Here is a 14,520-nt window from a genome sequence, read left to right as displayed (position 1 = left end):
AGTTAAGACGTGCAGCGCGACTCGCGCATGCGCAGTAGGGAACCGGGAAATGAAGCCGCAACGCAGCAGCAGAGAGCCGAGCGATTGATCGCCTTTGGCTGCCGACATCGCTGGACTCCAGAACAGGTAAGTGTCCATGTATTAAAAGTCAGCAGCTGCAGTATTTGTAGCTGCTGGCTTTTAATAATTTTTTATTTAGGTGGACTTCCTCTTTAAAAACCATTATTTTATGCTAGAAAATTACTTGGAACACCCAAACATGATATATAAATATATATATATATATATATATATATATATATATATATATATATATATTTTTTTAGCAGAAACCTGTAGAATAAAATGGTGGTTGTTGCAATATTTTATGTCACACTGTATTTGCACAGAGGTCTTTCAGACGCAATATTTTTTAGAAATACACTTTAATGAATTTAAAAAAAAAAACAGTAAAGTTAGCCCAATTTTTTTGTATAAAGATGTTACACCGCGAGAATCGTGATCTTTATTCTAAGCAAAAAAAACGTGATTCTCATTTTAGCCAAAATCGTGCAGCTTTACAGTACAGTCTGGAAATTTCCAACAATTGTCTTAAAAAACTGTACAACTGCCTTGTCAGCATTACAGGGAAGCCTCGGGGCCATTCTTATTTTAGAGAATATGCTAATTGTGCATTATACTGTACCGGATCTTTTACTGTGCTATATATACAGTGGAAATTTCACATAACACAAGCCAGTTAGTTTTTATCATTAACTTGAATAATATCAGCTTAGAAAGCAGGTTATGGAGTGTTGTAGATTATTATTATTATTATTATTATAATACAGGATTTATATAGCGCCAACAGTTTATGGAAACTTTTAAGGCCCCTACCATATGTCACATATATACAGGTATGAGCGCAAAAGTTGCTTTGGAGGCTCTCAGAGCACCAAAAACTAATATTGCTGGGAAAATTTACTTTATGGTTTCCTGTAGCTCTCAGGGCCAATGTCTGCACAGCATCTACAGCTATTAAGGGGACATCCCACTCTCCTTGTTTGATTTCTACACTTTTCTTCTTCATTGGAGTTGGAATGATATCAGAAATGGTGGTGGGGATGCTTCACCACAGGGTCCCCTAGTAGTAGGGAAGAGCAGAATGGTTTAGGCATATTTAAATGGTCCATGATTTTCTAAAATCCCCAAGCAGTGTAGCAAGCCCTACCTTAGTTCTCTTCTGCTGGGTCACAGAACTCCTAATCTTCTCATCTCCATAACATAAGGGGTAGGTGTCCTGTAGTCCAGAAAGGGAGAACCCAGGCAGGACTATCAACACTCCCCACTCGCAAATGTGATCATTCATACAAGCAGGACATCTCTCATGTTGTCCTTTTTCTCTGGAACTTCCCTCCATTTGCCATTGGGTATTCACCAACATTCTAAGTATCTAATCCTTAATTCACAAGATCAGTGATCTACCATGTCCGATTACATAGTTACATAGTAGGTGAGGTCGAAAAAAGACACAAGTCCATCAAGTCCGACCTATGTGTGTGATTATGTGTCAGTATTACATTGTATATCCCTGTATGTTGCGGTCGTTCAGGTGCTTATCTAATAGTTTCTTGAAACTATCGATGCTCCCCGCTGAGACCACCGCCTGTGGAAGGGAATTGCCGCTCTTACAGTAAAGAACCCTCTACGTAGTTTAACGTTAAACCTCTTTTGTTCTATAAAGATTCTCTACTTACATTCAATCAAACTACAGCTGCCTATCCTCCCTCACTTCTAGTGCCTATGATGTTCCTTTTTGCAATGTCATTTTGACATGGTCCTCATTCCTGGTCATTCTTGTGTCTTCACACCATTGGCGTGCGCACAGGGTGTGCCAGGTGTGCCTGGGGCACACCCTAATCACCCTGTGTGGCACATATTCCCCCTGTTTAAACCCCTGATATTTCAGCAAAGCCCCCTAATGAGGATCCTAAAAAAAAATTGTAAAAAAAAAATAAAAAAAACGAAATTGTAAAAAATAATAAAAAATAAAATAATAAAAATAAAAACTACGAACACCATCCACTGCCCTACTGACATCGTCCACTGCATCGTATACACATGCATGTGTTTGAGCTTTGAGGGTGCACACCCTAATGCAATAGGCTGTGCACACCTATGCTTCACACATTCTAATATCATTGTATATATATATATATATATTCTCAGTTTGTATGGTACTCTGCAAAATTGTGCTGCTATATAAATAATAACTGCTAAATGTGAAAGTGTGTCTTTGGGTCATACATGACATATTCACTGCGACTTGAGGTACCTCTAGAGTTACGTACTTTTTAATTACACTCCGTTATGACAGAACTGGTCCAGGATTTTGATATTTGAAGAGTTGTACACTTTGTCTGACCTCTGAGTTAGGTTGTATATCAGCCAATCAGGATGGGAGCTGTCATTTTGTGTAGCTGGAGTTTATATATTGCCCGCCAATCTGTCAGCTCTCATCCGGCAATGGCAGCCAAGATAGCAAAGAAAAATACATTTGGACATCAGAAGGCAAAACTATTCTTCATGTAAAAAAAAGGAGAGTATTCTGCATTATGGATACAATTGAACCATTACAGATATGTCCACAAGTTGGGATTTCAGGTATGGTGGAGGAAGTTATGCTAAATCCTTTAGGATTTCAGGATCAAGATCTGAAAACCCAGCCCTGAATTTGTATTCTAGCTGTATTCTCTATAATTTAAAATGAATGCTGGGCACAACTATTATAATGGATGTGACTTTATGGTACAAAAGCTCAGATTATTGATATTTTATATGCAGACATAAGGGGGTTGATTTACTAAAACCGGAGACTGCAAAATCTGGTGCAGTTTTGCATAGAAACCAATCAGCTTCCATATATATATATATATTTTTTTGTCAAAGCTTAACCACTAGCTGCCTGCCCACTGTCATATGACGGTGGGACGAGTCAGCTCTTCGTTCTGCGCAGACGTTATATGACCTGATCACCCTCCCGAGCCACTAGGGGGCGCGCCGGGCACCCGCGATTGCCCAGCAACCGAGCAGAACCGTGGATCTGTGTGTGTAAACACACAGATCCACGTCATGTCAGAGGAGAGGAGACCGATGGTGTGTCCCTTGTACATAGGGATACCGATCGGTCACCTCCCCCAGTCAGTACCTTCCCCCCCACAGTTAGAATCACCTCCCTAGGACACACATTAACCCCTCGATCACCCCCTAGTGTTAACCCCTTCCCTGCCAGTCACATTTACACAGTAATCAATGCATTTTTATAGCACGGATCGCTGTATAAATGTGAATGGTCCCAAAAATGTGTCAAAAGTGTCCGATATGTCCGCCGCAATATCGCAGTCACGATAAAAATCGCAGATCGCCGCCATGACTAGTAAAAAAAATAAATAAAAATGCTATAAATCTATCCCCTATTTTGTAGACGCTATAACTTTTGCGCAAACCAATCAATATACGCTTATTGCGATTTTTTTTTTACCAAAAATATGTAGAAGAATACGTATCAGCCTAAACTGAGGGAAAAATTGGTTAAAAAAAAAAAAAAAAAAAATTGGATATTTATTATAGCAAAAAGTAAAAAATATTGTGTTTTTTCAAACTTGTCCCTCTTTTTTTGTTTATAGCGCAATAAATAAAAAATGCAGAGGTGATCAAATACCAACAAAAGAAAGCTCTATTTGTAGGGAAAAAAATATAAAAATGTCATTAGGGTGCAGTGTAGCATGACCGCGCAATTGTCATTCAAAATGCAACAGCGCTGAAAGCTGAAAAATGGCTTGGGCAGGAAGGGGGTGAAAGTGCCCGGTATTGAGGTAGTTAATTGAACAAGCTGAAGTTAGAAGCTGATTGGCTTCCATGCACAGATGCAGCAGATTTGGCACTCTCTAGTTTTAGTAAATCAACCCAAAAAAAAAGTTTTTGCCATGGCATTACTCACTGGCTTTTTGCCAAATTAAAAGGACACTGGCCCATTACAGTAGAGATATAGAGAGGCATTGCTTGACACAAAGCCAAAAAGATACTGTATATAGGACAATATCCAGTAAGGATGACCTATGCAAGACTGATTTTTTGGACAGACCTATACGAGCGAAATTCCCCCCCCCAAAAAATACAGACAATAAAAATTTGAGGTTCTAACCTTTACCTGCTTTATCCAAATATAAAAAATAGTGTGGCCAAAGTTGGCTTCTAAGTTCTGGGTCATGACTTACTGGATTTTTCATGGTCTTCATTAACAGGTAATTCCCTCTCTGCAATATTAGACGGGAACGCAAGACTTACATTCCTGACCCGTGAGGAAGATTACATCATCACCATGCCCTACGCTCATTGCAAAGGTACTGCTTACATATGTTCCAGGTGTCTTACATAATGAGATGCATAAGTCACGGCCTGCTACTTATACTGATATTATTTCAAACCACTTCATTATGTCCCCACATTCTGGGGTCCACCAGGTGGGGGCAGCTGAGCTGAACAAGGACCTTCATGGTTAGATCACCAGGGATTATCTTCAAAAGGAGCAGTTTTTTTAAACATTGAAAATGGCTTTTGAAATAACATTAAAGTGGATGTAAACCCTCCCATACACCCAGTGAAGTGAACAGACGATAAACAGAGATGTAACAAATCTCCCTAGAAAAGTAATACTTGTATATCTGCTGTCTTCCCCTTTTCTACACTCTTTGAAAAGTACAGATCGTGTTAAGAATCTTTCGTCCTCTTTCAGCAGTAGGTGGGGAGTCTGGGCTTACGCTGTGTGATAGTTTAATGGAGGAAAGGGATACACCCGCCTCCTCATAGGCAGAGGAATGAAGGAACATGCAGAGCTGTAGTCTGAATAGACAAGCTCCCTGCTAATCTACCTCTAAGCTCCCTCCCCGACACAAATTTTCAGCTGCTGTTATCTCTTGTGTCGGAAAACTTGTCAGAAGTGACTCATGCTAATAACAGAGGAATGGAGCAGAGAGAAACGGCACTTAGAGCTTTGGAGAGAGATAAGTAAAATATATTTGTGAAATAAATTTCATGAATGGGGTTTACAACCACTTTAACATACTTATAATTATATGGGATTTTAGTATTTGGGTTTTCTACATACTTTAACTACTTCCTGCCTGTAGGATTCCGATAAGCCCCACCGGCTGCAGACCCCGACCACCACAGCCCAGGGTTGTCGGGAAGAGGCTCTTGTCCTCATCAACATGGGGACAATGTGCTTTGCCCCCTGCCCCAAAGCACCCACCCATCCCATGTTGAGGGCATGTGGCCTGGTATAGTTCAGGAGGGGGGGGGATCTCGTTGTTTGGGAGTTCTGCTGCGAACCAAACCGGGGGATGTTTGGCCCATCCCTATTTAGCATCACAAAAAAACACCGATACCAGGGTCATGACTGCAACTACAGTCTCTACGTCACCCGGTGGCACTGCCCCCTTCTGACATCACGTGACATTACATGACATCAGAAGGGAGTGGTGACATCACGTGATGTCAGAAGGGGTGGTGCTAGCGGGTGATGTAGCTGGGTGGCCCCGCCCCTTGTCTATATCAGAAATGTCAAAGCACAGAGCGGTCATACAGCGGAGGGCTCCCAGGAGGCGAGAGCATTTTTATTGTTTTCTATTTTTTGGGTCCGACAAGTGGCGTGATTGACGATGGATTTACATCAAGGTACACTTTTTTTATGATGTACCCGATATCTATTCACATAGGGGAGGGCCCATGTTAAAGGGGGCTTCTAGATTCCGTTAACCCCCCCACCCACAGACCCTGACAACCACAGTCCAGGGTTGTCGGGAAGAGGCCCTTGTCCCCATCAACATAGGGTCAAGGTGCTTTAGGGTGGGGGGGCAGAGCCCCCCTTGCCCCAAAGCACCCACCCCACTTGTTGAGGGCATGTGGCCTGGTATAGTTCAGGAGGAGTGCTCATTCGTCCCCTCCCCTTTTCTGACCTGCTGGGCTGCATGCTCGGATAGGGGTCTGGTATGCATTTTGGGGGGGGTCCCACGTAGTTTTTTTTTTTCAATTTTGGCGTGAGGTTCCCCTTAAAATCCATACCAGACCTGATGGGCCTGGTATGGATTGGGGGGGGCATGCCATTTTTTTCTTTATTTTTCTTACCGGCACTTTTATTTTTAAATGCAGCTGTCAGCGGGGAAACCCATTGACAGCTGATGACTCATCGGTTGTTAAAGACGCTGCGGCCGGCTTCGTGCAGTGCCCAGTGCATTGCAGGCTGTTCGTTGGGGCAAATACCCTGCATATCTGTCAACAAGGTTTAGGAGTGTGTCTATGTGAATGTTTGACCATTCTTCCATAGAGACATGGATGAGCGAGTTTGGGGTGGAGGAAGTCCTGACCTCAACCCGATAGAACACCTTTGGAATAAATTAGAGCGGAGAGTGTGAGCCAGGCCCTCTCATCCAACATCAGTGCCTGATCTCACAAATGCGCTTCTGGAAGAATGGTCAAACATTCCCATAGACACACTCCTAAACCTTGTGGACAGCCTTCCCAGAAGAGTTAAAAGGTGTTACAGCTGCAAAGGGCGGGCCAACTCAATTTTAAACCCTATGGACTGAGACTGGGAGGCCATTAAAGTTCATGTGCGTGTAAAGGCAGGTGTCTAATACTTTTGGTAATATAGGGGTTTATCTACTAAAGACAGCTCCACTTTGCACTCCAAGTGCACTGCAAGTGCACTTGGAAGTGCAGTCGCTGTAGATCTGAGAGGGACATGCAAGGAATATAAAAAAACTGCATTTTTGCTTGTACGTGATTGGATAATAAAATCAGCAGAGCTTCCCCTCATTTCTGATCTTCCCCTCAGATCTAAAGCGACTGCACTTCCAAGTTCACTGCAGGCACTTGCAGTTCAAAGTGGATTTGCCTTTAGTAAATCAACCCCACAGTGTACATTAGTATGATGGTCAGTGGAAAGAATGTTCCTTGCACTTGGGATCCGTGGGAAGAATTATCCCCTTACAGATAGCTCAAATAATCATTGGTGTCAGTGGGAACTTATCTCAGTGTCAGAAATTGCTCAAGGAACCCTTAGCAATCTCTGGAGGAACCCTAGAATTCCATGGAACCCTGGTTGAGAAACCCTGGGTCATAGGCTAAGATGAAATAGGGCCATTGTGTATTTGAGGTCTGAGTTATCTACTAGGCTTAACTGTTTGTATCATTACATTTTTATTAGGTCTGTTGTACGGCACAATGACAATGGAGCTGGGAGGTAAAGTTACAATAGAATGTGAGAAGACAGGGTATGTGACGGAGCTGGAGTTTAAGCTGAAGGTATGTGTGTTTTCAAAACCTCAAAAAATCTTACATTTTCCAAGGAATAGTGTTTTTTTTTGGGGGGGGGCATTAACACTGAGGGTGGCTTCAACATTTGACTAATGGGGCGATACAGATGGATAATCACTTTAATGGTACAGTATGAGGTCAGTTTGGTGATACGACGTCCAGTGTTAAACATTGAATATTAGGTGGATGGAGGTCAGTCTTATACCTGGCAGTATTATGGGGGAAGGGAGGGCCTTGGTCAATAGATTGCAGGTTATGGTTTGGAGAGAATGTAGGATTTCAATTTGAGGATCGGTGAACAGACATGGCACTCTTCGCTTCTTCCTCCAGCAGCTACACAAAGGGATATGTAAGGAGGCAATGGGAGTGGTGGAAGAGCTGGCCCAGCACAGACAGTAATTAGACACTCCCAGGAGAGGAGAGAGCTATGATGTAAAAAGAGAGAGGGACTGTTGTGGGGAATTAACTTCCCCGGGGTAGTGACATTTTTAGCAATTTCCAGCATTTTATTAAAAGATGTAAAATAATAATATACATAATAATAGTAATAGTATATACTCACAAAAGGAATGTAAATAAAAGCAGTGTAAATTATCCAGGAACCCGAAGGTCAGCCCTTCGATGGAACTCACTCACCTGGTTCAAATGGATGTCCTAAAGCCAGCTGATGCATTTTGTGGGAACATGCCTCCTTCTTCAGCACCTTTCTCTGAGGAAGAGATGAAGGGACCTGTCCCCTGAAATGCGTCGGCTGGCTTTAGGACATCCATTTGAACCAGAGGAGGTCATTCAAGGGCTGACCTTTGGGTTCCTGGATCATTTACACTGCTGTTCTTTATATTTCTTTTGTGAGTATATACTATTATTTTACATCTTTTATTAAAGTGCTGTGGATAATGCACTAGGTGTTTGTGCCCTTTGTTTTACTGTATTTGTTTGTACAGCTGGAAGATTCCCCAGTCTTAAAAGGGCAGCATCGTCTATAGACATGTGCAGAACGAAAAAATGTGTTTTGTTTCATTTCAATTTGTTATTTAAATAATTTCGTTTAGTTAAATTAATTGAATTTGTTTTCTAATTTGATTCAAATTCGGCATTCTAATTTGAATTTATTCTATTCGAATTTCAGAAGATGGTTATATTCTTTCTATTCTATTCTATTGTTTTTTCTTTTCAGTTCTTATTTAGTCTGTTCAATAACTCTCTATTCTATTCTATTCAAAATTAGAATTTTGGAAGATGATTATATTCTTTCTATTATTCTATTCTATTGTTTGGGGTTTTTTTTGTTTTGTTTTTTCTGTTATTCTTTTATTTTCTATTCTAGTCTATTATTTTTCATTTTATTCTAAAGTATGCTATTCAAATTCTAATTCATTCTATTTGACATTCAAATTTCAGAAGACGGTTATATTCTTTCTATTTTATTCTATGCTATTGTTTTTTCTATTCTTTTCTATTTTATTCTGTTTTACTCTATTATTTTCTATTCTATTTTATTATATTTTATTCTTTTATTTTCTATTCTATTTATCATAATTTATCTTCCTATCAAGGTCTCAGATCACAGTGTGGTTAGCAATTATATTTATTCTGCACATACCTCTATTCAATCTCCTACAGAATAAAGAAAAAGCGACCATTGGACATATAGTTCATTTGTATTTACATAGAAAGGATTATTGATGATATACAGGGTGGATATAAATCAATGATTTTAAAAAAAAAAATCTAAAAATCTGATTTTTTTCTTTTAAATCGATTTTTTAAAATTTTATCACATTTATTTTAATAAAATGCTTTTGGAGTAAAAATCTATCTAAAGATAGTTTTCAATTTAAGACACATTAATAATTTAGTTTATTCAGCATGAAATGGAGCTTAGTTATTATTATTATTTTAAGGTACTTAGACCCCTTTCACACTGGGGCGGTTTGCAGGCGTTATTGCGCTAAAAATAGCGCCTGAAAACCGACCCTAAACAGCCGCTGCTGTTTGTTCAGTGTGAAAGCCCGAGGGCTTTCACCCTGAAGCGGTGCGCTGACAGGAGAAGAAAAAAACTCCTGCCAGCCGCATCTTTGGAGCGGTGAAGGAGCGGTGTATTCACTGCTCCTAAACCGCTCCTGCCCATTGAAATCAATGGGGCAGCGCGGCTATACCGCGGCAATACCGCGGCTATAGCCGCGCTATACGAGCGGTTTTAACCCTTTTTCGGCCGCCAGCGGGGGGTTAAAACCGCACCACTAGTGGACGAATACCGCGGTAAAGCAGCGCTATAAATAGCGCTGTTTTACCGCCGACGCCCCCTACCGCCCCAGTGTGAAAGCAGCCTTATATAGCACCGTCAATTTACGCAGCGCTTTACATATACATTGTACATTCACATCGGTCTCTACCCTCAAGGAGCTTACAATATAAGGTCCCTAACTCACATTCATATACTAGGGACAATTTGGACAGAAGCCAATTAACCTACCAGCATGTCTTTAGGGTGTGGGAGGAAACCGGAGTACCCGGAGGAAACCCACACAGGCACCTCCAGGCAGGTAGTGGTTGGGATTCGAACCAGTGACCCTAGGCGAGAGTGCTACCCACTACACCACTGTGCCACCCATATGTAGCATGAGGCTGTATATTCTGCAATATTTACATTTTTGGTAAACTCATTCAATTAATCCAAGCTCTGCAAGCTCAGATAACATGCACTGCATTGATGCATTCACACGTATTTACAATAACCACGAGATAAACCAACGTTCAGGAATATTCCTTTATACCATTGTTTTGCAAATCTATGTACACTACAAACTGTATGATTAAATCAGTTCTGATATCGCTGTTTTACTAACCTGACAGCTTATTATTCTAAATAGGAAACCTTCATTTTGTTTGCAAATATTAAAAATTCTAACTACCAGCGAGAATAAGTCCTTACATTTAAAGAGCACCTGTCATTTCAAATCCATCATGGCAGCGCCTGTTAGCGGCATCCACTCACCTGCTGCCGCCACGTCCCTCACCTTGTTGTGTCTCCGCCGCATCACCAGCCACTCCATTGAATGGGACTGTCACTGAGTCAGCCGCGGGTCAGAGGAGGAGCCTCTGCGGGACAGAGATGACATTTGCTCTTTAAAAATTATGATTTAAATCCAGCCTTTTTACTAGTGATTTAAATCGTGATTTAAATCAACTTGATTTAAATCAAATCCACCCTGATGATATATGTCAAGTTCCACCTCCCCTCCCTTCACCATTTTTATGGTGAAGCTTACAACTTTTTAGTTAACCTTTGTATTATTAATATGTATAGCTGAAAGTCTGCAGCCTCCTTATCTTGTGTCTTTTTACCTACAGCCGTTCTTTGGAGGAAGCGACACATTAAATCAGATCAGCGGAAAGATCAAAGTGGCGGGTGAACTCCTGGCAAGCCTCGATGGGCACTGGGTGAGGAGTTTTAAAGTGTTTGTTAGCCCCAAAAAAATAAAATTCAGATCCTGGTCCCTTAAAGCAGATTCAACAGCACACTGCTTGCGCTGTGTAATCTGTCCCCCTCTAAACTGTAAAAAAAAACCTCCCTGATCCTGCCACTTCCTGTATCCTCCTCTCTCTACTGACCACGTTAACCAGAGCTACTCAGCCCTGACCACCGTGGTCAGAGTGCGTCCCTCCGTCACACGCTGCCCTGCTCTCAGCTCTCCTCTCTCCCCCTCACCCCCTTCCTTCCTGCCTGTCAGTTCCCCTCTCTGTGTCTGACTCCGCTCCGGCCCCGCCGCTATTATAAAAAAAATAAAACTACAATGGTCACTGCCAGCCACTCTATTAGAGACTGGCATACCGCATGTAAATCCTTTCAAAGGAGAAGCCTTGTAAATAACGATTTTGTGCTGTCTTCAGGCCGGTCACGTGACTTGCGGCCGCCTTACAGGTCCGAGACAGGGCTTTATGGGAAGCAACATGATCTCCCCGGCTGACGTCAGAGGGAGACCTCGGCCCCCCACAGAAGCCCTTAATCTGAGCTGTAAAGCGGCCACGAGTCACGTGACCGGCCTAAAGACAGCTGAAAATCGGTATTTACAACACTCGTTTTTTAAAATGACTTGCATAGTGTGCTATGTAGACATGTGCAATTTGTTTAGTTCCGAATTAATTTTTTAACGAATTTTGACAAATTTGTTAATTGGGAAATTTCCGAATTTCCAATTTCCGAATTTCCAATTTCTGAATTTCCGAAAATTCAAAATTTCGCAATTTCGGAAATTCGGAATTCGGAAAATCAAAATTTCGGAAAATTTGAAATTTCGGAAATTCTAATTCGGAAATTCGAAATTTCGGAAATTCGAAATTCGGAAATTGGAAAATCCGAAAATAAGAATGAAAATCTGAAAATTCAAAAGAATGAAAATCTGAAAATTCGAAAACCCTAAAATCTGAAATAATAACTAACTAATAATAACTATTAAATTATAGGTATTGGAATTTCCTTTCAAATTTGGCTGTTAGTGAATGTAATGAGTACGAATTTATCCAAAGTTATGAATTATCTGAAATAAATGCCGCATCTAAACAAATGGAACATTACGATCTAATAATAATAAATAACAATAATAATAATCAAACCTTTTTGTTATTATTATTTATTATTAATTTGTTTAATTCCATTTGTTTCGATGCAACAATCGTTAGTTTGGATAATTCGTAACTTCAGATAAATTTGTATTCGTTATGTTCACAAACAGCCAAATTTGAAAGGAAATTCCAATACCTATTTAATAGTTAGTTATTATTAGTTAGTTATTATTTTGAATTTTACTGACTTTCTTTCTTTTTTTCAGATTTTCTATTTTTTGAATTTCCGAATTTTCGAATTCGAAAAATCAGAAATTCGGAAATTTGAAAATCCGAATTTTCGAATTTCCAAATTTCTGAATTTCCGAATTTCTGAATTTTAGAAATTTTAGAATTTCTGAAGAAAGAAAAAAAAAAACGAATGAAAGGAAACGAACTAATTTTTAATTTAGAGGGGCTGGCATAGACTTAAAGAAATGGGTTCACAAACACTTTAACTACCTTTTTAGCAGTCAGTAACATTCAACAAAAACAAGGAACACTTTTTTATGTATAATGTGGCGTGGGCTGGCTTTACCCTTACATTTAGCTGAACAGCTCTGTAACTATATTCTTTCTAGGATCGAGAAGTGTATTTAAACGATGTACAAGGTGGCGACAGGGACATTTTCTGGAATCCAACCTCGGACATTAGAAGACAAAGGTTGAAGCGGCACATCGTGCTGTTTGAAGAGCAGACAGAAATGGAGTCAGAGAGGTAAATAATTTAAAGCAACTTGGTGTCTAAAGTACAAGTCCAAATGCAGGACCCCCTTGTAAAGAAGACAGACTGCAGTAGTCTAGGGCAGTGGTCTCCAAACTGCAGCCCCTTTTTCTTGCCTTTATCCAGCCCTTGAGGCATTATTCCTCCCACTGACACCAACAATGGGGCACCATTCCTCCCAATGACACCAATGATGGGGCACCATTCCTCCCAATGACACCAATGATGGGGCACCATTCCTCCCAATGACACCAATGATGGGGCACCATTCCTCCCAATGACACCAATGATGGGGCACCATTCCTCCCAATGACACCAATGATGGGGCATCATTCCTCCCAATGACACCAATGATGGGGCACCATTCCTCCCAATGACACCAATGATGGGGCACTATTCCTCCCACTAAAACCAATGATGGGGCATGAAATAAATATTAGGTGGTTATGGACTCCTCCTATTTATTATAACTATGTATTAATTTGTCTATTCCTATAATTAGCTAGACTATCAAAGCTCTGTTATAGTTAATAGTGGTGGTATAATAATAAGGTTAGCTATTAAAAATAAACACACTGCTTAATTAAACAAGGGTCTTAGTTATTTCCCAAGAAAATAGGAATGCTAACATAAAAAAAACTAAAAGAAAATATTACAGAGCATATAAAACAAAACAACATTAATGTCAGGTCTTCCTTTAAATGCTGTTTCAGGTGAGCTCAATAGAATAGAGGACATTATTCCAGCCGGTCAGTACTTTTAAAGCCCACTCAGACAACACCCACTGCCAGCCTATCTAGCCATCTGTATCCAATAAGAATCTTTAAGAGGCAGTCCTTCTTAATATCTGTCCATCCTCCAGGAAGCATGCTGTAGTGTCCACTAGGGGCAGCATTCGTCCATGAATCACCGCTATTCGACCCAGGTCATCTTCAGTGACAGCTGGCCTTTTGATGTTTTGTAACAGGAAATTTGAATTTGCACCTCTCCAGGGGGTCTTCCTCTACTCCTATCCCTCACCTCAGGAGGCCTGCAATGAATTCCCATTCATGACTCCTTGTTAAGAACATCCTGCTGGGTCAACTTGCAACTTCCAACTTAGGCCACCTGGCTGTATCAACCAGGAAGTAAAACTCCAGAAATATGATATTGAACCATGTTGCCTTCCAACAGGGCACTATTCCTCCTACTGACACCAACAATGGGGCACTATTCCTCCCACTGACACCAACAATGGGGCACTATTCATCCAACTGACACCAACAATGGGGCACTATTCATCCAACTGACACCAATGATAGGGCACTATTCCTTCCACTAATATGAGTGATGGGGCACTATTCCTCCCACTGACCCCAATGATGGGGACTATTCCTCCCATTGTCACCAACAATAGGGCACTATTCATCCAACTGACACCAATGATAGGGCACTAGTCCTTCCACTAATATGAGCGATGGGGCACTATTCCTCCCACTGACCCCAATCATGGGGGACTATTCCTCCCACTGACACCAACAATGGGGCACCATTCCTCCCACTGACACCCATGATGGGGCGCTATTTCTCTCCCTAATAACAAAGATGGGGCATTATTCACTCCCACTGGCCACAGTCTGGCCCCACTAAAGTCTGAAGGACAGTAAACTGGCCCTTTGTTTATCAAGTTTGGAGTCCCCTGCTCTAGGGAAACTACTGGATAAAGATCCTGCAGAATCTGACACTTCCAGAAGTGTCAACTCTCTGGCCCCCCACTGCACTGTGGTTCCTGCTGCCATCACTACTTTATTACAGGACACAACGGTAAGTGGGGCGAGCAGATTGAACCGCTGTGC

General features: G+C 41.1%; 1 protein-coding gene across 3 annotated transcripts in view; it reads left to right on the top strand.

The window, feature by feature from the left end:
* The window catches only part of OSBPL5 (oxysterol binding protein like 5), a 209,883-nt gene that overhangs the window by 171,013 nt on the left and 24,350 nt on the right, over positions 1-14,520 (top strand). For all 3 annotated transcript variants that reach the window (XM_073604157.1, XM_073604155.1, XM_073604156.1), the window contains 4 exons: positions 4,284-4,382; positions 7,247-7,344; positions 10,711-10,800; positions 12,543-12,679. In XM_073604157.1, the coding sequence (XP_073460258.1) occupies positions 4,284-4,382; positions 7,247-7,344; positions 10,711-10,800; positions 12,543-12,679 (424 nt within the window). The remainder of the gene's footprint in view (positions 1-4,283; positions 4,383-7,246; positions 7,345-10,710; positions 10,801-12,542; positions 12,680-14,520) is intronic.

The sequence above is a fragment of the Aquarana catesbeiana genome, linkage group LG11 (assembly GCF_042186555.1).
Source record: "Aquarana catesbeiana isolate 2022-GZ linkage group LG11, ASM4218655v1, whole genome shotgun sequence".
NCBI lineage: Eukaryota > Metazoa > Chordata > Amphibia > Anura > Ranidae > Aquarana > Aquarana catesbeiana.
Note: the sequence above shows the minus strand (reverse complement) of the source record. Positions and strands in the feature narration are given on the sequence as shown.